General features: G+C 36.4%; 1 protein-coding gene across 7 annotated transcripts in view; it reads left to right on the forward strand.

Annotated features, from left to right (window-relative positions):
- The window catches only part of CEP83 (centrosomal protein 83), a 138,724-nt gene that overhangs the window by 64,450 nt on the left and 46,597 nt on the right, over positions 1–27,677 (forward strand). For 5 of the 7 annotated variants that reach the window (XR_014804352.1, XR_014804353.1, XR_014804355.1 and 2 more), the window contains exons 6-10: positions 13,192–13,443; positions 18,063–18,194; positions 23,775–23,889; positions 25,493–25,637; positions 25,751–25,900. Coding sequence is in view for 2 of the 7 variants with exons in the window: in XM_084957569.1 (XP_084813695.1) it covers positions 13,192–13,443; positions 18,063–18,194; positions 23,775–23,889; positions 25,493–25,637; positions 25,751–25,900 (794 nt within the window). In the remaining 5 variants the exon portion in view is untranslated. Of the gene's footprint in view, positions 1–13,191; positions 13,444–18,062; positions 18,195–20,481; positions 20,591–23,774; positions 23,890–24,813; positions 25,146–25,492; positions 25,638–25,750; positions 25,901–27,677 lie in introns of those variants that run through there. The other 2 variants (XR_014804356.1, XM_021092765.2) reach the window with 2 other exon arrangements.

Here is a 27,677-nt window from a genome sequence, read left to right on the forward strand (position 1 = left end):
GTCAGTGTGTGTATCTTTTTGAATTGTAGTTTTGTCCAGATATATGTCCATGAGTGGAATTGCTGGATCATAAGGTATTTCTTTTTCTTTTTCTTTTTTTTTTGGTATTTCTATATTCAGCTTTCTGAGGAACCTCCATACTGTTTTTCATAGTGGTTGTACTAATTTACATTCTCACCAAAAGTAGGAGTGTTTCCTTTTCTCCATACCCTCTCCAGCATTATTTGTAGATTTATTAATGATGGCCATTCTGACCAGTGTGAGTTGGTACCTCATTGTGGTTTTGATTTACATTTCTCAAATAATTATTGATGTTAAGCATTTTTTCATGTGCCTAGTGGTCTTCCTTATGTCTTCTTGGGAGAAATGTCTGTTTAGGTCTTCTGCCTATTTTTTAATTGATTGGGTTCTTTTGGTTGTTGTTGTCGAGTTGTATGAGTTGTTTGTATATTTGGGAGATTAAGGCCTTGTTGGTTGCATCCTTTGCAACTGTTTTCTTCCAATTCCATAAGTTGTCGTCTCATATATATATATTTTTTTATGGTTTTGCTGTCTGTGCAAAAGCTTGTAAGTTTGATTAGGTCCCATTTATTTATTTTTGTTTTTATTTCTATTGCCTTAGGAGACTGACCTAAGAAAACATTTGTATGGTTTATATCAGAGAATGTTTTGCCAGTATTCTCTTCTAGGAGTTTTATAGTGTCATGTCTTATAAAGTCTTTAAGCCATTTTGAGTTTATTTTTGTGCATAGAGTGAGGGTATGTTAGAGTTTCTTTGATTTACATGCAGCTGTCCAGTTTTCCCACTACCACTTGCTGAAGAGATTTTTTTCCCCCCATTTTATATTCTTCTTTCCTTTATTAAAGATTAACGGGCTGTAGATACCTGGGTTTATTTCTGGGCTCTCTATTCTGTTCTGTTGATCCATATGTCTTGATGTCACACTGTCTTAATTACTGTAGCTTTGTAATATTGTCTGAAGTCTGGAAGAGTTACGCCTCTTGCTTCGTTTTTTTTTTTTTTCCCCTCCTCAAGATTGCTTTGGCAATTCTGTGTCTTTAATGGTAACATAAATTTTGGCATTATTTGTTCTAGTTCTGAGGAAAATGTCATGGGTAATTTGATAGGGATTACTTTAAATCTGTAGATTGCTTTGGGCTATTTTAACAATGTTAGTAAGTTCTTCCAATCCAGGAGCATGGGATATCTTTCCATTTCTTTGAATCCTCTTTAGTTCTCTTTATGAATATCTTATAGTTCTCAGCGTAGAAGTCTTTCACCTCCTTGGTCACATTTATTACTAGGTATTTTTTTTTTTGTGTGTGTGTGTGTGTCGTTTTAAAAGGTATTGTATTTTTGTAGTCCTTTTCTGATATTTCATTGTTAGTATGCAGAAATGCAACCAATTTCTGATTGTTAACTTTGTATCCTCTTACCTTGTTGAATTTGTCTATTAGTTTTAATAGTTTTTGTGTAGAGTCCTTAGGATTTTCTACGTGTAGTATCAAGTCATCTGAATATAGTGACACTTTTACCTCTTCTCTTCCAGTCTGGATATCTTTTATTTATTTATTTATTTTTTTCTGATTGCTGTGGCTAAGACTTCCAATATTATGTTGAATAAAAGTGAGAGAGGGTATCTTTGTCTTGTTCTAGATTTTGGCAGAAAGGCATTCAGCTTTCTCTGTTGAATATTATACTGGCTATATCAAACTGTTTCTGAGTAACTTAACTGCGTAACAGAACAAAAGATTTAAAAGTATATAAGGGAATACAAAAGAACCTCACACTGAAAAAAACCATGAAATTCACAGTGTTTAACATCCAGGATAAAATGACTGGGTTCTGCTAAACATTTAATGAAGAAGTTATCAAGTCTTTATACTTCTTCCAGAAAATAGAATCAGAGGCAATTTTTTCTTAATTTGTTCCATGAGGCGAGCATTACCCCAATACCTAATCCAAAGGCATTATAGGAAAACTATAGACCAGACCCTCTCAGAACAAAGATGTAAGAATCCTCAACAAAATATTAGCAAATTGAAATCAACAATATATAAAAGGAATGCACCATGAACAAGAAGGATTTATTCCAGGCATTCAAGGCTGGTTCAGCATTAGAAAATGAATTAATGTAATTCATCACATCAATTAGACAAAGAAAAAAAAATCATGTGATCATAGCAATAGATGCAGAAGAAGCTTTCAATAAAATCCAACACCCATTTGTGAAAAAAACTCTTAGCAAACTAAGAATAGAGGGGAACTACCTCAGCTTGATTAAAAAAAAAAATCTATAAAAACCTGCACCTAATGTCATAGTTGGTGGAGAAACCAGAAACTAAGATAGGGAACAAGGCAAGGATGTCCCCTCTTATCAGTCCTTTTCAGTATTGTACTTGAAGTCTTAGCTAATACAGTTAAGGCAAGAAAAGGAAATAAAAGACATACAAGTTTTGAAGGAAGAAGAAAAACTCTCCTTGTTTACAAATACATGACTGTGCAGAAAGTCTGAAACAATCAGTTAAAAAACTCCTGGAACTAATCAGCTCTTAGAGTCACAGGATACAAAGTTAATATACAGATGACAGTCACTTTCTTATATGACAGTAATGAAAAAGTAGACTCTGAAATTAAAAAGCAGCATCAAGTTGCCTCCATAGCACAGTAGACAGTGTGTCAGTCTCATAAAAAGCAGTATCATTTAATTAGCATATCCCCAAATGAAATATTTATAAAAATACATGCAAGATCTATATGAAGATCTAATGAACATAATCAGGGAGGAATAAATAGAGTAATATTCTAATATTCATGGAGAGAAAGATGTTGTCAAGATGACTGTTCTTCCACCTTGATCTATAGATTGAGTACAATCTCAATAAAAACTCCAGCGAGTTTTTTAAATATCAGCAAATTAATTCTAACATTTATAGAAAGAGGCAAAAGATCCAGAGTAGTCAGTACAATATTGAAGAAGGACAAAGTTGAAGGACAGACTATAGAGCTATGGTAAAGACAGTGTGATAATGGCAAAAGAACAGACAAATAGATTAACTGAATAGACCAGAGAGTTGACAAATAAACCCATACAAATATAGTCATCTGGTCTTTGACAGAGGAGAAAGGGCAGAATAGAGAAAAATGGTCTGTTCAATAAATAATGCTAAAACAACTAGAAATGTACATGTAAAAAAAAAAATGGAGCTAGACATAGACCATACCACCTTCACAAAAATTAACACAAAATGGTTTATAGACCTAAATATAAAACTTAAAATTATCAAGCTCCTAGAAGATAGTGGAGGAAAAAAGCTAGATGACTTTGGGTTTAGCAATAACTTATATAGAGCACCAAAGATGTGATACATGAAAGAAATAATTGTTAAGTTAGATTTCATTGAAATAAAAAAATTTCTGCTCTGAAAGACATTCTTAAGAGATTGAGAGGAGAAGCCATAGACTGGGAGAAAATATTTGCTACAGATACATATGATAAAGGACTGTTCTTCAAAATATACAAGGAACTGTGTATGAAACTCAACAGTAAGAAAACAACTTGATTTTAAAATAGGCCCAAAGATCTTAACAGACATCTCACCAAAGAGAAGGTATATGACAAAAGAGCATATGCAGACGTATTTAGCCTAAGTCGTTAGGGAATTGCAAATTAAAACAACATTGTGATAACCATTATATACTGATTAGAATGGTCAAATCCAAAACACTGGGAATACCAATTGCTGATGAGGAGGTAGTACAATAGGACTCCTCACCACTGCTGGTGGAAATGCCTCTTCAGAAGTCAGTTTGGCAATTTCTTACAAAACTAAACATAATCTGATTATGTGACCCAGCAGTCATATTCCCAGGTATTTACCTCAGAGTTGAAAACTTATGTTTGCACAACAACCTGCACACTAATATTGCTAGCAACTTTATTCCTAATTGCAAAAATTTGTAAGCAACCAAGATGCTCTTCAGTAGGTGAAGAGTTATATAAACTATGATATATCCAGACAATGGAATATTATCCTGTTGTACAAAGGAGTGAGCTATCAAACCATGAAAAGATATGGAGGCACCTTAAATATGTATTATTAACTGAAAGAAGCCAATCTGAAAAGGTTACATACTGCAGGATTCCAACATAGGACATTTTGGAAAAGACAAACTATGAAGATAAAAAGTTTGGTGGTTGCCAGGGCTTAGAGGAGAGGGGCAAGATGAGTAGATGATACACAAAGGATTTTTAAGGCAGTGAAACTAGTTTGTGATACTATAGTGGTGGATACATGCCAGCACACATTTGTCAAAATGCATAGGATATGCAATACCGAGAGTGAACTGTAAAACTGTAGACTTTTGGTCATAATGATATGTCAGTATAGTTTCATCACTTGTAACAAATGTTCTGTTTTGGTATGAGATGTTGATATTGGGGGAGTCTGTGCATAAATGAGGGCAGGGAGATATAGGAACTGTACTTTGTGTTAAATTTTGCTCTAAACCTAAAACTACTCTAAAATATAAAGACTATTTTTAAAAAATGACTTAGCATGCAGAGAAGCAGGAAAATCTATTTCAGAATGAATGAAAAGATCAATTGATGGAAACACACCTAGAAATTACAGACTTAGTAGACAAAGTCTTCAAACCATTTAAATATACTCCATGTGCTTGAAAAGTTTAGGGAAAGGTCAAACAAAATGAGAGAGATGAGAATAATAATAATAATCATAATTTTGTCATTACTGTTTGGCCATGCTTGTGGCATGTGGAAGTTCCTGGGCTAGGGATTGAACCCATGCCACAGCAGCAACTCAAGCCACTGGAGTGACAACACCAGATATTTAACCTGCTGTGCCACAGAAGAACTCCATATTTTTAAGAAAAGAGCATAGCGATGACAAATACAATCTAAATAAAAATACATTTGAAGTAGATTAATTCCTGCAGAAGAAAAAATAATAGCTAAATTGAAGGTGCAGCAGTAGAAACTGAGATGAAATACAGAGAGAAAAAAGATAGGGAAAATATGAATAGAGCCTATATGCAGAGAACACTGGATAATTGAATTCTAAAAGAAGGGAAGAACAGTATAAAATATTTAAGAAATAATGGCCAAATTTTTCAGATTTTATGAAAACTATGAACTCACAGATCTAAGACTCTCACTTACCACATACACAGAAAATTATACCAAGGCACATAGATTCAAATTACTGGAGTTTCCTTTGTGGTGCAGTGGGTTAAGAATCCAACTGCAGCAGCTCGGGCCAATGTGGAGGCACAGGCTCAATTCCCGAGCCCAGTGCAGTGGATTAAAATGATCCATGTTGCCACAGCTTTATCCCAGATTTAGTCCTTGGACAGGGAACTTAAAAAAAACAAAACACAAAACAACACTGGATCTTATATATACCAACAAACATGAGGCACTGAAAGATAGAGGAAAGGCATACCAGCTAAGGACCTTGGGACCCAAGGATTGACTGTAGTATGTTTGCAGTGGTTTCATTTTGCCTACAATGGCCCAGTATTGATGCTGAGAAACCAGCAACTTGACCTAGGCAGTAAGAATTCCTAGCACAGACCTGTTGTCTCCAGGCAACCATTAGGAAAAGAGCAGCAGAGTAGCCTACATAATTTAGATAATAACAGTTCTACTGCAGCCAAATACCACAATTAAAAACTGACCCTGTATCTACCCATACCAGCAAAGGCCAGTGGTGCACCTAGACTTCCACCTTCCCAGGATGTAATGAGGAACCCTAACTCACAACCAAGATGATAGCAGAGAAGGCCAGGCAGGGAGCCACGACTTACATTCACACTTGACAATAACAAGGACTCTCCTCTTCCCTTGCCAAGGTGGCAATGGAGATGATATTAGGAGCCTAGGTTTCTACCCTCAACTGGCAGTAATGAGGTGCCCCACTCTTTGCCTTCTTGGCTTGTGTCAGGGAAGGTCTAGTATAGAATCAGGATTTTTGCCACTGCATAGCCATGTAGTGTCAGTGGAGGACACATGGGGAGCAGTAATAAATCACTCTTACACCTATCATCTGGGGAGGCACCAGTGGGCCTAGTGGTGAGCTGGAACTCTCACTTCTACCCAGCATGGGTGTTATGAGGGACCTCCCACACCATGGGTATCATAGAGGTAAATTGGAGAATCTGCATCACCACCTATACCTGGCAGTAATGGGATAGTAACACCTTATTACTTACCCTGTCAGAGTGATCTCATAGAAAGCCTGCTAAATAGAACAGAAACTATTTTTTTTTTTTCTTTTTGCTTTTTAGGGCCACACCTGCAGCATATGGGGGTTCCCAAGCTAAGGGTCAAATTGGAGCTACAGCTGCTGGCTTATGCCACAGCCACAGCAACACAGGATCCAAGCTGCATCTGCAACCTACACCATAGCTCACAGCAGCACCAGATCTTTAACCCACTGAGTGAGGCCAGGGATCGAATCTGCAACCTCATGGTTCCTAGTCAGATTTGTTTCCATTGCACCACGACAGGAAATCCCTAAAACAGAAATTTTAACATCCACAGTCTCATAACACATACCTAAAAAGTCTAAATTTCAATCAAAAATCACTTACATTGAGAACCTGGGAGATCTCAAATTCAATGAACGAAGATAGTAGCTTGCCAACGTTGAGATGATAGAGATGTTAGAATTATCTGACAAAATTTTAGAATGGCCTTAGTAAAAATTCTTAAATTATAAACATGCTTGCAACAAATGAAAAAATAGAGTCTCACCAAAGATACAGAAAATATGAAGAAAAATCAAATGGAAATTTTAGAACTGAAAAATAGAACCAAGAAAACAATACAAATGTCTTGACATTTTGACTGGGCTCAACAGCAGAATGGAAGGGACAGAAGAAAGAATCAGTGAACTTAAAGGCAGAACATTAGAAATTACTCGAAGTGAACAAACTGCAGAAACTAGATTAAAAAAAGAAATGAACAGAGAGTGCCTCAGGTAACCTGTTGGACTTAGAAGAATCTTAGAAGTAAGATTCTCGTCCTTGAAAGGAAAAGATAAAGTAGTGCTAAAAAGTACTTGAAGAAATCCGGGCTGAAAAATCCTCGAATTTGGTAGGCATGATATACAGATTCAGGAATCTGTGTGAAGATTAAATAGGATAAAACCAAAGAAATCCATAATAAGAGACATTATAATAAAACATAAAAACTATAGGAAAAGCAAATCTTGAAAGCAGCAAGAGAAAAAACGATACCTTACTTATAGAGGGAAAACAATTCTACACTACTTCTCATCAGAAACTATAGAGGCCAGAAGGAAGTGACACAGAATTTTCAAGTACTGAAGGAAAAGATGTGTTGGTTCATAATTCTAGATGCAACAAAAATATTTTTCAGGAATGAAGGGTAAATCAAGATATTCTTAGGAAAAAGGAAAACTAAGAGAATCCCTTGCCAGTAGACTTATTCAAAATCAAGTCTAAGGGAAATTCTCAAAACAGGAAACAATAAAAGAAGGAATTTTAAAACATCAAGAAGAATAAAAGAATACAGTAAGCATATAGACCTTCTTTTCCTGAATTAATTTTCTAAATTTTGTTTGATGATTGAAATAAAAATTATAACACTGTCAGATGTGGTTTTAAATGTGTTTAGAGGAAATAACTCAAGACAGTTATAAATAAGAGAAGTATGTAAATGGAAATAAAGCTTCTGCACATCACTTGAATGGTTAGATGAGTCCAGTAGACTATGACAAGTTATGTATTACAATGTAATATTCAGAGCAACAACTATGAGAGCTGTCCAGAAAGAGATGTACTCAAAACATGATAGAATCAAAAGGGAAATCAAAATCAAAAAGGAATCAAAAAGGAATCCTGTAAAACTACAAGAAGGCAGGAAAAAGAAAACAGAAACTTTGAAAAACTAATAAGTAGAAAAAAAGAGAAACTTAAGCCATAATATAATTAATAGCTGTAATAAATAGTCTAAATATACCAATTAAGAGATGAGGATTTACAGAGTTGACTTTAAAACAGAAGACCTGGAGTTCCCGTCGTGGCGCAGTGGTTAACGAATCCGACTGGGAACCATGAGGTTGCGGGTTCGATCCCTGCCCTTGCTCAGTGGGTCAAGTTTCCGGCATTGCCGTGAGCTGTGGTGTAGGTCGCAGACGCGGCTCGGATTCTGCGTTGCTGTGGCTCTGGCGTAGGCTGGCAGCTACAGCTCCGATTAGACCCCTAGCCTGGGAACCTCCATATGCCGTGGGAGCGGCCCAAGAAATAGCAAAAAAAAAAGACAAAAAAATAAAATAAAATAAAATAAAAATAAAACAGAAGACCTAACTATATATACACTGTCTACCAGAAACTTCAAGTATAACAATCTAAGTAATTGGTAAGGAGAACAATAGAAAAAGATACATCATATAAGCATTAATTAAAAATTAGGAGTGCAGAGTTTCTTGGTGGTGCAGCAGGTTAAGGATCTGGCATTTTCACTGCTGTGGTGCAGGTACGATGTTGGCCTAAGAACTTCTGCATCCTGCAGGTATGGTAGAAAACAAACAAACAAAAAAAACCAGATGTGGCTATATTAATATCACATAAAGTAGACTTTAGAGCCAATAACAATAACAAATAAAGATTATATGACAAAAACATCAGTCTATCAAGAAGAGGAATTCTAAGTGTGTTTGAACCAGAGCTGCAAAATATATGAAGCAAATACTGATAGACCTAAAAGGGGAAATAGGCAAATCTAAATTATTCTTGGGGACTTCACACCCCTGTCTCAGCAATTGATAGAGCAACTAGAAAATCAGGAAAGATACGGAACTCTATGGTACCATCAACCAACAGAATCTAATTCTCATTTATAGAACACTCTACCCAACAAGAGTACCTAAATACATTCTTTTCAAGTGCCCACTGAACATATACCAAAACAGACTATATCCTGGGCCATAATATAAACTTCAGCAAATTTATAAAAATTGAAATTATGCAGAGTGAATTCTCTAGCCACTATCAAATCAAACTAGAAATTAATAGAAAAGTAACAGGAAATCTTTAAATATCTGGAAGTTAACTGACACACTTCAAATAATTCATGTGTAAAAAGAGGAAATTTCAGTGAAAACAATGAATTTAAAAAATTAATCTTAATGATAAAGTGTGACATTAAAATATTTGAGACCAGCTAAAGCATTGCTGAGAGGAAAATGTATAGCACTAAATACATTTATTATAAAAGAGGAAAAATGTTGAATCAATAACCTAAGCTCCTACCTTAATTACCTAGAAAAAGGATCAAAATAAACCCAAAGCAAGCAGAGGGAAGGACATAAGAGCAAAAATTAATGAAACTGTAAACAAAAACAATAGAGAAAATGAGTGGAACAAAGAACTGTTTTATGGAGAGATTTGGGGAAAACTCCCCAGAAGAATTTCACTGGAGAATTCTCTGAAGTGTTTAAAGTATGAGCACCAATTCCGTACCATGTCTCTCAGGAAATGGAAGAGAAGGGATGTTACCTTTGGGGGAAACAGGGTAAAAGTACATGGGATCTCTCTGTATCATTCCTAATAACTGTCTGAGCACCTACCACTGTCTAAAAATAAAAACGTTGAGCTCAGTGTGTTAAGGATCCTTGCACGACAGCATTGCTGCAAGTTGTGGTGTAGGTCACAGATGTGGCTCGGATTGGGAGTTGCTTGGCTGTGATGCAGGCTGGCAGCTATAGCTCTGATTTGACCCCTTAGCCTGGGAACTTCTGTATGCCGTGCATGTGGCCCTAAAAAGACAAAAATAAATAAATGAAATTAAATGTTGAATTAAAAAAATAACCAGAGGAAAAAAGATTTTGTACAGAAAAACAAAGATAAGAATGACAGCAGACTTCCTTTTGGAAATAATATAAACCCGAAGACAGTAGAACAGTGTCTTTAAAATACAGAAAGGAGAAAACAAAACAGAGCTCAGACCGTTTGATTCCAGAGCCTGTGGTCTTAACCATTTCTCTGCTGTGTCATAAAGGTAATGAAAACAAAGGTGGATGGAGCAGTTATCCTTGTGTGTGTCCTGGGGAATGAGAGTGGTGCTACCATCCTTTGAAAAGAAGATTACCACGTTATTTCTAGTTGCTGATCTGTTTTTGTTCAGTTTTCTTTTTCTTCAGTTTTTTTAAAAGTAAAATTGGATAATACGTCATCTTTCCTGTCATGTTTATGTTCAAGAGGAGAATAAAGTAAATTTAGAGGTAACTGTAATATAGGCAGATTTGGATAAATGTTAGAGAAGTTCAGACAAAGCTTTTTGAAAATTTAGAGAAAGGTTTGAGAACATGACAAATATAAGGATATCAAGGAAGATGACGTGAATCTGGTTGAGAGTGGAGGAAAAGGAGAGAGCTGAGGCTGTGTCCAAGATCTGTACCCAGGTGACAGGAGAAGAGTGGGGTTATAGCAGTGGTTGAATATGAACTCCCCATAGCAGGAGTTTGATGATTACACTTGACCCTTGGGCAACACAGGTTTGGACTGTTTGGGTCCACTTATACCTGGATTTCTGAAAGTAAATACACATACCATATCACATGTGGTATAGACCCACTCGGTTCAAACCTGTGCTGTTCAAGGGCCAACTGCACATGATCTACGGTTGGTCGAATTGGGGGCTGTGAATGCAGAGCCCAGTTTACAGAGGGCTGATCTGAGCATCTGTGGGTTTTGGTATCTGTGGTGGATCCTGGAACCAATCCTGGTGAATATGGAGGGAGGACTGTATTTGCTTCTCCACCAGATTCTCTAATGTATCCTTAATACCTAAAACAGTGCTAGCTACATAGTTAAGTACTCAATAAATATTTGTTGCATAAATGACTAAATGAATAGGGAAGCTGGAAGGCCATGATCACCAGTTTTGGTAGGAGTGATTTGATAGTGAACTCTCATTTAGGGATTATAAACAAGGGGTCTGATCCTGAATTTCGTACTAGCTAGCTCAGTCTATAGCTTCATCTATCACTGCAGCTATCACTACTTAAAACTACTGGAGAAAGTGATACCATAAGCAACATGCTGGTCAAGAACATTAACTGTCTGATCCCGTGTGTAAAATGAAGACTACAAGAGAAAGTAGACTTTTTTGGTCTTATTTAGTGCTGCAGCCGAGGCATTTGGAAGTTCCTAGGCCAGGGGTCAAATTGGAGCTGCAACTGCCAGGCTACAACACAGCACAACAGTGCCAGATCTAAGCCGGTCTGTGACCTACATCACAGCACATGGCAATGCTGGATCCTTAATCCACTGAGCGGGGCCAGGGATTGAACCCACATCCTCATGGATACTAGTCAGGTTCATTACCCTTGAGCCCCCCCCCCTTTTTTTTCCCTAAATGCGATATTATGTGCAGCACTTAGCTCAGCACTTGATTCATATTAAGTACTCAATAAAGGGCATCATTGTCTGAACCTAAGTTTCACATTGATGAGCTACCACACCTTCTGATATAGCGCAGTAAAACTGTGTGTGAGTTTCCTTACGCAAAAGCTAAGGAAGCTAGTATCTTAAAAATCTTCCAGCCTAGCCTTTCATTTTAACTGATGCCAAAGTGAGAAATCTTCCAGCCCAGGCCTTCATTGTAACTGTTGCCAACTGTGTGCATGAAGCTACACAGCTGGCTGAAGGAAAGAGAATATGGAGGGAAAAAAGGTGGTCAGGGACCAAACCTTGGGGGTGACGTTTATGTAAAGGATGGGAGAAAAAATGGGAGATACTAATTAGCTGAGTTTTTGAGGGCTTGACCCTGAATTTCATAGCTGCCTTCTAAAATAAATTTTACTTTCTGGAAAGAAATGACATTTAACCGGCTAAGGATAGCTCTACCTATATTTCCCATTGATATCTTTAATTCAACATGTCTAAAACAAATTTGGAATCACTATGTGTTAAAATTGAAAAGGATTGTAGAGGGCCTCCAGCCTAACCTGTCATTTTACAGATTAGAAAAATGTTCTGCTCTAGGGTTGAGATCTCATACTTTTTAGATTCATTTCTAGCAGGGTGAGCAGTCGGTTGTCTCTTGGGCCACTTTTGCCCAAGTTGCAGAGCATTACTTTAAGTCCTTTTGGCTTAGAGTGAGCTTTCTAAGCTCATTCTGACTACAACAATCCCTGATGGTGCTTATAGCAGTCATTTCTAGCCCTTTAAAAAAGTAAATAAAATAAACAACTGAATCCTTAAGTCGAATCATCTGAAGAAATCTCATCTCTAAAAAGATACTAAAAAGAAGTGCTGCTGTGGTTAGCATCCGAGGTTTGCTAGGCTTGTTGTTGATGGTAGCGGAGGATAGGTATAGTTGGCCAGATCGGGAGAGGGAAGGAACGAGTTTTACCCTGATGAGGTGCCCCCCCTCTTTCCTGGAAGGAAGGGGCCTCTGAAATGACTCAGAGGTTAGGAAGCAGTTTGAAATCTCCTGACTTGGAGGCCCATGGGATCCGGCAGCGATGGTTGCCATGAATGCGAAGACCACTGTGTTTCTGCTCCACGAGTTTCCTGGTGACTTGTCTGCATGTCCTGGAGTAATGATTTTCAGTTTTTCTTGAATCTGAGACTTAGGACAGAGGCCGTCGCCACAACTATGGCTTTAATAAACTGTAAGCTATCATTTAAAAATTCTCTTTAGTCACTTTTGTAATTACTTAAATGGGAAAGCAACTTTTGCGTGTGAATTAAGTGGCCTTGGAATAGATAATTTTATTAGTTATAGCCCAAGAATTACTGTCACATGAGGAAAAGCTTAGGAGTAATCAGCATAGTAATCTTGCATAAACCCCCTATAATGTTCTGATGGATTTTAAAGTACTTGACATATTTTAAATTATTATTTGATTGTATTAAGTATAATTTTGAATTCCAGTCAGCAGCTGATGAAACCCCGTGCTGGACACCATGGAGAGATGGAGGGAAAAAAGGACAAGGTCCTTGCCCTCCCGCTCGAGTCACGCTGATTGCAGAATGAAGAAGATAACACTGTAGGATTTTTCCCTTGTGCTTCATTTTACCATCTTAGCTTTCTTTTTCATGTTGTACAATTTTTATTTACTGACTTATAAAGCATGTTCCTGGCTGACAATTGGATAATTTAAGTTGTATGCTTTCTTTCATATTGTTACTAGGTTGCAAGACTGGAAAAAGATAATGAAGAACTCCATAACCAGCTGTTTAGTGCTGATCCAACAAGAGACAGCAAACGAGTGGAGCAACTTATTCGAGAAAAAGTCCATTTGCATCAAAAATTAAAAGGTTTAGAGACTGAAGTAGCAGAATTAAGAGCTGAAAAAGAGAATTCTGGTGCTCAGGTAGAAAGTGTCCAAAGAATTCAGGTGCGGCAGTTGGCTGAGATGCAGGCTACAGTCAGATCCCTGGAGGTAAGGTTTTAATTGCCTCCCGGTAGAGTATGGCATACTTTTTTCAGAAAATGCAATTGACAAGCCTTTGATTTCTAGGGTATAAATGTATGCTCACCAGTCTAATGCTGACGCATTTGTTCAATCCCAAGAGTATAGATAATTTTTGTAAAGAAGAAAGCTGTTGATTTGTAAGCAATAGCTAGCTATGCTGCCACATTTACAGAGGGATTATTTATTCATTGTTGCCTATCTGAAATGATTTAACTCTTAAAGTGCCACAGAGTAGAATATGCAAAATCCAAAAAAATTTTTGAGTTTCTGCAGACTAAAGTCATCTCAAACCAGAAAGAGCAGTTTCTTTTTAGTGATTTCCTTATACTGGGATTCGAGATCTTAAAATCAGAAATATCATACTTGTGTATCTTATGACAGCTTCTTGCCAGGGTAACAAAATTCAGCTTGGCTGCTAATGCATATAAGCATTACTGAATTATTTCTCTGATTCATTAGGGAAATAAAAGAGCTGGCAGAGCAAGGCTGGTACCAGTAGTGACATTCTCCTGTGAAAGTTTAGGATTCCATTATTGGAGAGGAAAAAATTTCTTTCATCCTCTTAGGTTCAGTGTTTGAGTCAGTGAATTAAACCGACAACAGCAGATTTGCAAGGGAAAAGACAGGTTTTTATTCATGTGCGTAAACAGGAGTTCACAGAAAAATGTCACTCAAAGAGGCAATTATAATTTGGGGCTCATATACCATCTTAATACAGAAAAGAGAAAGGGAGAAAGGATACTTACAGGAAAACAGATGACTTTTAGGAAATACAAATGAGCCTTTAGAAAAATAGATGGGAGATAGGATAATTTTGTGATGATGTTTACATGGTGATTTCTTATCCTGGTGTTGATTTCTTATCTTCTGTGATAGAAGTTGATCTTTCCTCATTATTAAACCCCTGAGGAGGGGATTTATAACACTTACATTCTTTTTAAAGGTTCTTCTTTTAGGCAGATAAGAGGAATTCAGGAAAAAACTTTTTCCTGTTCGTTGATTCTCAAAAGCCTTCAGCTCAAAATAATTTTTATGCCACAGTAGCATATTCTGGACCCCTTTACCATTTTATTCAAAAAAAAAATTTTTTTTTCTTTTTTGGGGCTGCACCTGTGGCATATGGACGTTCCCAGGATTGGAACTGAATCAGACCTGCAGCTGCCAGCCTATGCCACAGCCATAGCAACTCAGGATCCAAGCTGAGTCTGCGACCTATGCTGTAAAGTTGCGGCAATGCTGAATCCTTAACCCACTGAGTGGGGCCAGGGATCGAACCCCCATTCCCATGGATACTAGTTCGGTTCATTACCACTGAGCCACAACAGAAACTCCTCAAATATGCTTTCTTCTCCTAGTCCTTAGTGTCTACATGTAGCAAATATATTAGTTTAGTAGTTTAAAAAAATTATTTATTTTGAACAGTCTAAAGTATTTTTTGTTTTGTTTCTTTCAGCATAGTTACGAAATGATTTGAACTGCAGGGAAATCAGTGTGCACCTAGTTTGTAATTAAAATATAATATTTAAATCCAAAATAGCGCTTTTTCAATGAAATTAGAACATAGCCTTCATACCGTGTACAAAAATAAACTCAAAATGGTTTAAAGATTTAAACATAAGACATGACACTATAAAACCCCATAGAAGAGAGCATAGGGAAAACATTCTTTGCCGTAAATTGTACCAGTGTTTTCTTAGGTCTGTTTCTTAGGCAACAGAAATAAAAACAAAAATAAACAAATGGGACTTAATCAAAATTACAAAGTTTTGCACAGCAAAGAAAGCCATTAAAAAAATGAAAAGACAACCTGCAGAATAAGATATCTAAATGATGTGACTGACAGAGCTTAATCTCCAAAATATACAAACAGCCAAAAATAAACAACCCAATCAAAAAATGGGCAGACCTAAATAGACATTCCTCCTAAGTAGACATATGGATGGCCAATGGCTGATGAAAAGATGCTAAATCACTAATTATTAGAGAAATGCAAATCACAACTGCAGTGAGGTACCACCTCACTTTGGTCAGATTAGCCTTTATCAAAAAGTCTTCAAATAACAAATGCTGGGGAGGGTGTAGAGAAAAGGGAACCCTCCTACAGTTGATGGGAATGTAAATTAGGGCACCCACTATGGAAAACAGTATGAAGGTTCCCCAGAAAATGAAAAATAAAATTACCATATGATCTAGCAGCCCCACTCCTAGGCATATATCTGGACAAAACAATGCACTCCAGTGTTCATTGCAGCATTATTCACAATAGCCAAGACTTGGAAACAACCTAAATGTCATCAGCAGGTGAATGGATTAAGAAGATGTACATATACACAATGGAATACTACTCAGCCACAAAAAAAGCGTGAAGGAATGCCATTTGCAGCAACATGCATGCAACTATAGATTCTCATACTAAGTGAAGTAAGTTAGAGAAAGACAAATACCATGTTATATCACATATATGTGGAATCTAAAATATGGCACAAATGAATTTATCTGCAAAGCAGGAACAGGCTTGTGGTTTCCAAAGGGGAGAGTGAGGGAGAGAAGTAGATGGAAACTATTACATTTAGAATAGATAGACAGTGAGGGCCTGGTGTATAGCAGAGGAAACTATATCCAATTTCCTGGGATTATACCATAATGGAAAAGAATATTTAAAAAAAGAATGTATAAGAGTTCCCTTGTGACTCAGCAGGTTAAGGATCTGACATTGTCACTGCAGTGGCTTTGGTTACTGCAGCAGTGTGGGTTCGATCCCTGGCCTAGGAACTTCTGCATGCCACAGGCATGGCTAAAAATAATAAAAATAACAAGGAGTGTATATATGTATACAGCTAAGCCACTTTACCATACAACATTATAAATCAGCTGTACTTTAATGATAAAAAATAGTGATTTTTTTTCCAGACAGCAAACTGGTATAAGAAGTACATACACTAATATGTTTTGAAGAGTAGAAATCACCTTTTTATTTTTCAGATGAAGCTTCTGACAGTATTTAGTGGTTTCTTGAACTAAAGTTGTCAGTATCATTGGACAAGAAGCAATTCAGAATGAACTGTTTATGTTGCCCTTCTTCCATCCTTAATGTATTTACACAGTGATGGAATAAATGGGGTGATTGTGATTGAATTAGTTTAGGATCTCAGTGTGAAACTTTGCATTGAGGTCATTTAGAGTGATTATTTTCAGGACAAGTTGAATGTTGAGAAAAGATCAGAGATTCATTTGTGATGTTTTCAAAAGAGGGAGTATTTAATTTTATCATTTATCTGATGAAATAAAAATAAGCACATGAGAGCTAGCTTTTCTTCTGTCTGAATTTTGGGGGGGGGCGTGCGGGGAGCTATCATTGTGCCTAAAAAGTCTCATTTTGTAGTTGAGGAAAATAGTTGTTTTCTGAATTATTTGTTGAATACATTCCTTATCATATTTAATATATATAGGAAATGAGATCTTAGAAAACTAAAGCTTATCCTTTAAATGCAAAATGTTTTCATTTTAACTATTTTGAATAGAAATATTTTCAAAAAGCATTTCGTTTTCCCTTCCTAATTAAAGTGTACTGTTAGTATTACCAACCAGAAAATTTCTTGACAACTTACTTCATTAAGCAGCTTTATTACACAATGAGGTTAGGAGCTGTTGACTTCTTTGCCCGTACTTGCAGATGTTCCAGATTAGTTAAGGATTTTGAATTTATAGTCTCTTGTTTTTTTTCTAATCTCCATTGATTTTAGATTTTCATTTCTCACTTCTTACTATTACAAATAAGCTCTCTCCTCTACCTTGTAATCTGCTTTTTCATATCTACTGTGTACTTGCAGCCCCCCCAAATGCTTGTCTGAATTATGGCCACAATAAAAGTAGGGAACAGTATGAATCAACCATATTTTAATAAAAAAAAAATTTTTTTTTTTTTTTTTTGGTCTTTTTGCCTTTTCTTGGGCCACTCCCATGGCATATGGAGTTTCCCAGGCTAAGGGTCCAATCGGAGCTGTAGCTGCTGGTCTACACCAGGAGCCACAGCAACTCGGGATCCAAGCCGTGTCTGCAACCTACACCACAGCTCACGGTAACGCCGGATCCTTAACCCACTGAGCAAGGCCAGGGATGGAACCCGCAACCTCATGGTTCCTAGTCGGATTCATTAACCACTGAGCCACGATGGGAACTTCTTAAAAATGTTTTAATTAAAAAAATAAAAGCTACTAATTAGAAAAAAAAAATGATATCACCAAAAAACAAACAAACAAACAAAACAAAACAGTAAACAGATAGCTACTGACGGTGTTATGTATGCTGTCTCCTGAAAGAAATGTATGGGTTTACCTTGGTGGTGGCTGTATCAACAGTTGTTTGTCCAGATAACTTTGTTGCATATTTCCTGGAGATATCTTTAATTTGAATTCTACCAGTTACTCTGAGAAAACTCTAGTTACTTAGGTATATCTTAATATTGTTGAGGTTTTGAATAAGTTTCGATAGTATGATTATTGCAGGTATTTAAATGGTGCTTATTATGTCTTAAATAATTGTGAAAAAATATGAACAAGTTTTAAAATATTTTGTTTTAATAAAAGGCTGAAAAACAGTCAGCTAAACTACAGGCTGAACGCTTGGAGAAAGAACTGCAAGCAAGTAATGAACAAAACACTACTTTAATTAGTAAACTGCATAAAACTGAACGGGAAGTAAATACATTGACCAGTAAAGTAAGTCATCTTAAGTTTCTACTTCACTCTTTAGAATGCACGATACCCGTCTAATGACGTTTTGTGTTTAGATAATTTAGTTCTCTACACTGAGGTTTCTTTTTATGATTTGACCTTCCAAATACATGTGGAATCTGACCAGTTCTTAACAGCCTTCATTGTGACCACACTGGTCCAATTTTTACAGTAGCCTCCTAACTGGTCTCTTTTCTCTCTGAGGAGTCAGAGCTCTGTGTGATCTGGCCCCTGCAATCTTTCCCCCGCCATCAGAGTCCATTTTCCCTCCTGTTCACTTTTCTCTAGCCTGTTGGTTCTCATTCTTCTTTGAGCAGGCTTACATCTACCTCAGGGCCTTTGCACTGGCCCTCCTTGTATGGTCTTCCCTCACGTATCTATACAGCTTTCTTCCTCGCCTATTTCTGAAGTTGCCTTATCAGAGAGGACTTTGTTTTCTTCACTTTGTAAAATACCATCTTCCTTCTTCCACTGCCTTACTCTCTATCTTCCTTCCCTACTTTATGTTTTTCTTCTTGGCTCTTAACACTGTCCGATATATTTATTTTTGTCTTTTTATAAGCTCCAAATATATAAGTTGCTTTTGTTACTGCCATGTCTCTGGCTTTTGTGACAGTGTTGGCACACAATAGACAATAAATATTTGTTAAATGAGTAAATTAATCAGCATGACCTTCATTTGTTGTTTTATATTTTTGCTTTTTAGGGCCACACCTGTGGCATATGGAAGTTCCCAGACTAGAGATTGAATCAGAGCTGCAGCTGCTGGCCTACGGCACAGCCACAGCAACCTGGGATCCGAGCCATGTCTGCAGCCTACACCAGCAATGCTGGATCCTTAACCCACTGAGCGAGGCCAGGGATCAAACCTGTAACCTCATGGATACTAGTCCAGGTTTGTAACCTGCTGAGCCACAATGGAAACTCCTTTGTAAGTTATTTTTAAAAGAATATAATGGTTTGAACATCTTTATGTATGATTTTCTCAGGAACTTGAGGTTTCCCCCCCCATCAAATGCAGTATATATAAGGAATTCAGTGACCAGAAGTAGGATAGCTGAGATGAAAGTAATTTATAGACTACTGTAGTGAATAGCAGCTGTGGAGTCAGATTCAGATTTCATTTTTCTCTTACTAGTTGCGTGACATTGGGCAGTGTACTTTCTCTCTGAAGCCTTTAGCGTAAAGCGTGACTAATACCTACCTTATAGAATGTGGCGGAGATAAATGAGGTGTTGGGCACAAAGCACTTAGCATAAGAGTCTAATGTATAAAATAAGACTGATTTCTGAATCAGTGAAATCATGTAGTTCTATCAGAACAGAGTTATGTAGAATCACCTTTAAAAACAAAATGGTTTCCAGGCCAGAAGGAATTTACTGTAGCCTGGTAGAAATATATGAACTTAGCTAGAAGAGTAATATATTTATCATAAATTCCTTATGTAGAGTCAGGCAGTGTTTGTAGCAGAGGGAAGAGATTGGTCGGCTGAATGTGCATATTCTGATTCCAAGGAAGAGATCATTCTTACTATGGAAAGGAGTACCTCAGTCTGTTTTGATTTGTGGTCGTGAAGCAAGCAATTCATCCATTCCATTTTGTTCTGATTGCATAATTCCCTAAGCAACTTGCTGACTGTTGTTGGATTTCTCCTGTAGTTTTGTCTGCAGGGAGGGAATGTACTGGTCCTTCAGACTTAGAATACTCTAGTTTCCATTATGGTTTTTTTCTCGTAATAAACTCACATTCTGGTTTTATAGATCACTCTTTGTAATCACACTTTAGTAATATGATTCTGACTTTGAGCCTCTTCTTTAAATGTGGTGACAAAATTGGACTTCTGTGCGTAAAAGGCCAAATCCATAATATTAAGTGTATGAGATGCCACCCTTGGAAGTCTACGCAGTTTTTTTCCATGGCAAATGCGTATTCTTTTACACTTTCAGATTGTTTATGAACACAAATTGCTAAGAACCGCTTATCCTTTTTAAGGACTCACTTGATTTATTTTGCATATAAATGGTATGTTAAAAACTCCATCAACTTGAGACAAACCAAGTTTTTATTTTAGATTTCACATATAAAAAGATTTCATTGAAAGGATAAATTTTAAAATAATATTTCAAACATTGTCACAGTTTTCTTTGCAACTTGAAATTTTCATCAACATTTTGCAATTCTTGCAAATGGTTGTTTGCAATGCAAAGCAACACCTGAGGTGTATTTGTCAAAGTTACTCCAATTTGTAAATGTTCGTTGGGCTTTTGAACAGAGTGTGACCAGCAGTGTCTTGGATTAAAAGTACACCAACGATGGCCTGGAAGTGATGACCTTAAAGATACTTTATATTCAATGAGATGCCGCCTGTTATACCTCATGAGGTGTGTAGTCTTTAGAACTCCAATGAAATGTGTAGTTTTAAGGAAATCATTCCACACTTATTAGCTAAGTTAATGAGGTCATGCCATCTCCAGCCTTGGAAAAAGATCAAAATTTGAGTACTGTCTCTTTGGAATTTTCATCAAGAGCTGCTTTGAATAATACATTTTTTCAGTTGTATTTGTATTTCTTGCTTACATATGTTGTGTTCTTGTGTGTGTGTGTGTGTGTGTGTAATTTAACAGATTCTGAACCCTTATAAAATGCCTATTACTGCTATTTTTTTACTTCTCTGAAAATTTTGTTCGTAGTACTGGCAAAATACATTGGTCATGTCAAAAGCATAAAGCAAATTCACAGTGTGAAGACTAGAATCTACATGGAAAACATTGTGGGGAAAAAAACACAACGGGATAGCTTGGCCTAAAGAGCTTAAAAAGATTACAAATTTCTTCAAATTATGTGCAACATTTTAACATGTACATTTTATAAAAGATCGCTCGTTTTCTTGGATTTTTGAGGCCTGATTTTATAAAAGATCCCTAGTTTTCCTGGATTTTTGAGGCCTGATTTTTGAGGCCTGATTTGAGGTTAAGAACCAGGACTCTAGAGACAGAAAGAAACTTTATTATTATTACTATTTGGGATTGGCTCGGATTACTCATAGAAAGTGCTGTATTCGTCATATCTAATAACTATTCGTGTAGGTTCATTTTTAATAATTCTTTTTAATATCGTTTAGGAAATTAATTATTGTTCGTATGAGTGCATTCATTATTTTAGGATTTTAGAAATGTGGCACTAAAGAAAAACTCATCGAGGTCCATAGATACGTTGAATGCATTTTGCTTGAGCATATACCACTAGCTTAATAATAAAAGTAGGTTTGAAGATAAGACTTCATTTGTCATTTGACTTCCTGTCCAGTGTTCTTTCAGTTTCACTGATGATAGTTTAATTGAAAAATGTTTTCTCATTTCAGTAAATCTCAGAGTGAATGAATTAAAAAACTAAAGATTTTATAAATTTCATAGTTCTTCTCGATGAAATGAAAGATTCTGCAAAATAAGATGGCTCTGATTTTCCACCTCATGTATAAAGCAGCCAAAGTGGGGTTTGCTAATGAACTGCCATGTCATTCTTAACCTTTTACAGTTAGACATAATAGCAGGTTATGATTACATTTGTCATAAAGATTGGATTTTCATTGTGGTTGTATTTCTTAAAAATTTTACAGCCTTTATAAATTCTGTTCATGAAATGATAAAAACCCAATCTATAGAAAGTTTAAATTTTAAAATATAATTTCTTAGCTGCTCTGAAAGCATCTGAAAGCTGCTTCATAAACATTGTTCTATGAGACTTGCTTTCATAGAAAGGAACTTAAAAATTTAAAAATGCAAATCCGATGTCAGCCCAAGGTATTCATTTTGTGTAGCATCATTTAAAATCTACAAGTTAATTTGGAGGGTTCTGTCTTAGTGTGGTTATTAGCAGTACAAAAGGCAGCAGAGTACTTGACTTTTTGTTTCTTTTAAAAGGCGAACATTTTTATGGAACCTTGTACTGTTCCCAAGATCTTTCATAGATGGATTCTCTTCCAGTAAGACACTTCTTTGTGTTTCTCCTAGAACCTCTAGAACCTCTTCCTGATTTATCTCTCCCATCTCTAGTTTTTATAGCCTTTTATTTCACTCAAGTAAATTATCCTTTACCCTCCTATTCCCACCATCTTATATTTTACATATTTGGCTTGTATATATTTATGATTTTCTCCTCTGATTTCATAGTTTTATATTGTAGTATAATGGGTCAGCATGTAGGTTTATCTAACTTTTATTGTATTGGTTTAATCTTCATTATAGTACTGTACCTAATTTTAGGAGCAAGGACATGGAAACTGTTAGCAGTGCAGGTGATTGGAGAGCCAAAGCTTTTTTTGTTTGCTGCTGTATCCCCAGCTCCCCAGACAGCACTAGGGCACATATGGGTGCTCAGTAAATATTTACTGAATGAACAGAGGAATACTGCTTGTGAACTAGAATTATTCAACTTTCAAAAAAGATGTTTCAGGGAAAAACTAAAATTGGTATATGCTTAATTGTATGAAAATAGTGATGATTAGTTGCTTTCACCTTGGAGCTATAAAAAAATCAGTTTGGGACAATAAAGGTTTAAATTAGATTTATCCATTTTACACACTTGTTCCTCCCACTACCACCGTGCACACACTGTGAGCATGTGTACACACACACACAATTTGGTCACCAAATCAATAGATTATTCTTTCTTCTCTTCGTCAGCCCTTTGCTTCTTAATTAGTCTCTTTCCTTCTTTTTTTTCTCCTATTTTTAGAGCCGTACCCGAGGCATATGGAGGTTCCTAGGCTAGGGGTTGAGTCAGAGCTGTAGCCACCAGCCTTCACTTCAGCCACAGCAGCGAGGGATACAGGCCACATCTGTGACCCACACCACAGCTCACAGTAACATCGATCCTTAACCCATTGAGCGAGGCCAGGGATTGAACCCACATCCTCATGGATATTAGTCAGGTTTGTTACTGCTGAGCCACGATGGGAACTCCTACCTTCAGTTTCTTAATCCAACACATTTGCAGTTAGAATTAACTTTCTGAAACAAAGTTGATCGTGCCACCTTCAGCAGCTAACAGGATACACAGCCGTTTTGTTTGGCCTATAAAGTTTATTCCTTGCCACTCCACAGATGTCACACCTACCTCTGCTCTATGTATAGCACTTTGCTCATTGTTTTCCAAGCAGACCATGTGACCCTCTGCCTTTATAACATTGTATATGCTATTCCGTATACCCAAAATGCCTTCTTGTCACCAGCACTTTTTTAAGAGGAAGGTTTCAGCTTTTTTCCCCAAAAGATGTTTCAGTCATTGAGTATTGGATTTTAGATACTTGCAGTTAAGCTTTTAAGGTAAGATTAAGCCAGATGACCCCACCCAACTATTTAAAGAAATGACTCCATTCTTTTCGGAAAAGACTGTTTTCATGGTGCCAAGTGTTGTTCCAGGCACTGAAGCATCTTCCCTCCTGGAAGGTTCTTACACTCCACACTCTGCTACCACAGTGTTTTCTCATTTCGACTAATGTTTTTGGGTTAGCACTTAATGGCAAGAAAATGACCAATAGTAATTTCAATTTCTAATTATCAACAGGTAAAAGAACTTAAACATTCAAACAAACTAGAAATAACAGACGTCAAACTGGAGGCAGCAAGAGCTAAGAGTGAGCTAGAAAGAGAAAGGAATAAAATTCAAAGTGAACTGGATGGTAATATGATTTTCCTTGCTTTTTACTGATATTTTCACTTATAAACTCAAATTATTAAAATAGATCAAACTGAATTTTTATTTCCAATTTTAAGCTTAATTGAATTTTATTCTTAGAGCACATGCATTTTTTTTGTTTCTATATTAGATGTTCATTCTGTTATGTAAGTTTTAAAAAAAATCAGTCTTATGGTACATCATAGCTATCTTAATACATAAATTAAGTGAAGCTTTATAGATAGGATTCCATGCTTCCTGGGTTTATAACTTAAAATCTTTTTGAACTAGGTAATTATTAATCCCAGACCATTTTAAATCTAAAGAATGTAAGGAAGATAAGTGGGCTTCAGACCCAGTTTTTAAGTTTCAAAAAAAATTTTTTTGGCCACACCTACAATATGTGGAAGTTCCCATACCAGGGATCAAAACTGCATCACAGCAGTCACCCAAGCTGCTGCAGTGACAATGCCAGATCCTTGACCTGCTGCGCCACAAGAGGGCTCCTAAAAATTTATTTATGTAGATCCTAAGCCAGTTATAGCTTTCGTTTAGCCTAAGTTTATTTTATTTATTTATTTTATTTTTAAGCTCCAGGTTAGTCTTAGAATGACCTTTTTATCAAGATTTCTCAGGAAGTATATTATTTCTGACTTTTCTTAAGTAAGCACTTAAGCTGCCTGGGCTCTGTAGCTGTCCTCAAATTGGTTATTACCTAACTGGCCTCTAGTTTCAGACAGAGCTTATGATGAATGATTGTTTTCATTCTTAATTTCTACTTGATATTGACTCATGGATTTCCATAGAGTTAGGGGCAAATTTTCTTAATAACTTAAAGAGCTTGGAATACATTCTATTTTAACTTTTGAGTTAGATATGAATTTGTTTTATCTATTCCATATGCAAAATACTTGTCATTTCATTACAGGGGAAATGTATGAATTCACTGGACAAACTTGAGGATTTCCAGAGTTCCCTCTTGGTTCAGCAGGTTAAGGATCTGGTGGTGTTACTGCTGTGGCTCTGGTTATATCTGTGGTGCAGATTCGATCCCTGGAACTTCCGCATACCATGGATGCGGCCAAAAAAAAAAAGCGCAAACTTCAAAGTTTCCAATTTATGTTAGAAATCTAACAGTTCTGCTAGAATGACAGGTTTTGAAAGCTCCTGTGATTTTATTCACTCTGCTTCAAACTAGCTTTATGATGAAGCTGTCCTTTGGATTTAGGTGAAATAACCCTTTTAAAAGTATTTAAACCTCTTTTAATATTACCTGGGTTGTTTGAGTAATATAAAAAATGAAAAAAAAAATACTACCTGGGTTGATGTCCCCAGCTCTTAAGATTTAACATGAGTAAAGGTATATAACCTTTTATTAAAATTCTTGTGTGTGTTTGCTCAATAAAATGACAGAAAAATACATCTGAGGTTAATCTTTTTCATTCTTAAGAAAAGTTTAACAACAGAAAGATCTTTGGGAATAGATATCTGGAGAGACTTATACTCTGTACTCATTTGCCATATTAGCTTATGAATGTTTGCTGTTATTTGTAATTTTTCTTAATAACATTGAATATAGTACATTCTTCTCCTTTAAAAAATACTAGGATTACAGTCAGACAATGAAATTCTCAAATCAGCCGTTGAACACCACAAAATGCTCTTAGTAGAAAAGGATCGTGAATTAATACGTAAAGTACAAGCTGCCAAAGAAGAAGGTTATCAAAAACTTGTGGCATTACAAGATGAAAAGTAAGCGCTTAATTACCTTATTTTGTGTTAAATCTCCTTGCACATGAAAACATTTTGCTGTCATATCATCCTTATTGTAGTTCTTGTAACATAATTATCATCTGTTGTTTTAGGCTGGAACTTGAGAGCAGATTAGCGGATTTAGAGAAAATGAAACTAGAACATGATGTCTGGAGGCAGTCTGAAAAGGATCAGTGTGAAGAGAAATTGCGGGCTTCACAGATGGCAGAAGAGTCGGCCAGAAGGGAACTTCAAAGTATTAGGTTATATATGCATATATATTTTTTAAACGTCATTTTGACTTTTTTTGTGTGTCTCTTGAGGGCCGTACCCATGGCATATGGAAGTTCCCAGGCTAGGGATCGAATCAGAGCTGCAGCTGCTGGCCTACACCACAGCAGCGTGGGATCCAAGCTGCATTTGTAACCTACACCACAGCTCAGAGCAAGGCCTGATCCTTCACCCACGGACAGGGATTGAACCTGCATCCTCATGGATACTAGTCAGGTTCGTTCCTGCTGAGCCATGACAGGAACTCCTAAACTTCATTTTGAAATAATTTCATAGCTGATAAAATATTGTCAGACGAGTACAGAGTATTCCCACGTCATCTTCACTCAAACCTCCACATTTTAACATCTTACATAATCATGTTCTAATAAAACTCAGAAGTTGTCATTAGTATAATCAGGAAATCAAGTAAACATAGCTGTTATCAAATTGTTAGACTTTATTCAAATGTTACCAAGTGTTCCACTGATGTCCTTTTTCTGTTGCAGGATCTTAGTCTCCTTTAGTCTTGAGCATATTCTTTCGAAGAAAGTTATTTTGTGGATTATCCTTTGATTTGAGTTTACATTCTTTTCTTTTTCCTACATTGTTTGTTATTGCAATCTAATTCTTTTTCTAAGATTGGAATGTGATTGACATACAGTATTAACTTTAGTTTCAGTTATACAACATGGTGATTCAACATTTATATACATTACAAAATGGTCACACAGTAAATCAATCTTAGATTCTTTATTATTAAATTCATATTATACATTTTTAGGAAAAATAACGTCAAAGTCATATGTCCTTAGCGCATCGTATTAGTTAGTTAGGAGGTACATGATCCGTCCCCTCACTGGGGATGTTAACTGATCACTTAGGTAAGGTGCTGTCTGTGAGAGTTTTCCATTATAACATGACTATGTTTCTCCTCTTTGTAAAGTGTCATTATCTTACAGGAGGATACTTTGAGACTGCGTAAATATTCTCATCCTTTTTTCCACTAATTTTAGCATCCACTGGCCAAATCTGAGACAATATGAACAGCAACATAAATTATAATAATAAAAGATTATAACCCATAAAATAATTCATGCACCAAACTGATAGAATATTTAGACAGAAGGCAAAGCTCTCACAAGAGAATTCCAGCTAATGAATATAGAGGGAATAATGAAAATAGGAAAACGTAATTTGGCAGACACTAAAGTAATAATTGTAGGTCTGATGATGAAATATTTCAAAAGTTTTTCAGACCTCCGGAGATAATCATGATTTCTCCTCCCTTGGCCCTGTTAATGTAGTGTGTTATGAATTTCCTGATGTTGAACCAATCTTAATTTCTAGAACAGCTGTTTCTTCTATAGAAATCAACCTGTTCAAGCTCTCTCTTTCTATTGGGATCAATTTTGATAATCTGTGTTTTCATAGAAATCATTCGTCTTTGTTTTCAGATTTATTTGCTCAGAGGTCTGCAAAATAGTTTTATTTTTTAATTTCTTCTGTATTCAGTGCTTGGTTTTTTTTGGTTTTTTTGTTTTTGTTTTTTGCTTTTTCACCACACCCGCAGCATGTGGAAGTTCCCAGGCCAGGGATCAAATCCGGCTTGCAACCGTGACCTATACCACGGGTATAGAAATGCTGGATCCTTAATCCTCTGCACTGGGCTGGGGGTCAAACCTTCACTTCTGCAGAGAGGACACTAGATCCTTAACCTGCTGCACCACAGCAGGAGTTCCAGTGCTTATTTTCCATTGTTTGTTTTAT

This window comes from Sus scrofa, chromosome 5 (assembly GCF_054392235.1).
Source record: "Sus scrofa isolate SSC_HxYL_T2T_F1_AM1 chromosome 5, Sscrofa_HxYL_maternal_Yorkshire_Landrace_v2.0, whole genome shotgun sequence".
In the NCBI taxonomy this organism is placed as follows: domain Eukaryota; kingdom Metazoa; phylum Chordata; class Mammalia; order Artiodactyla; family Suidae; genus Sus; species Sus scrofa.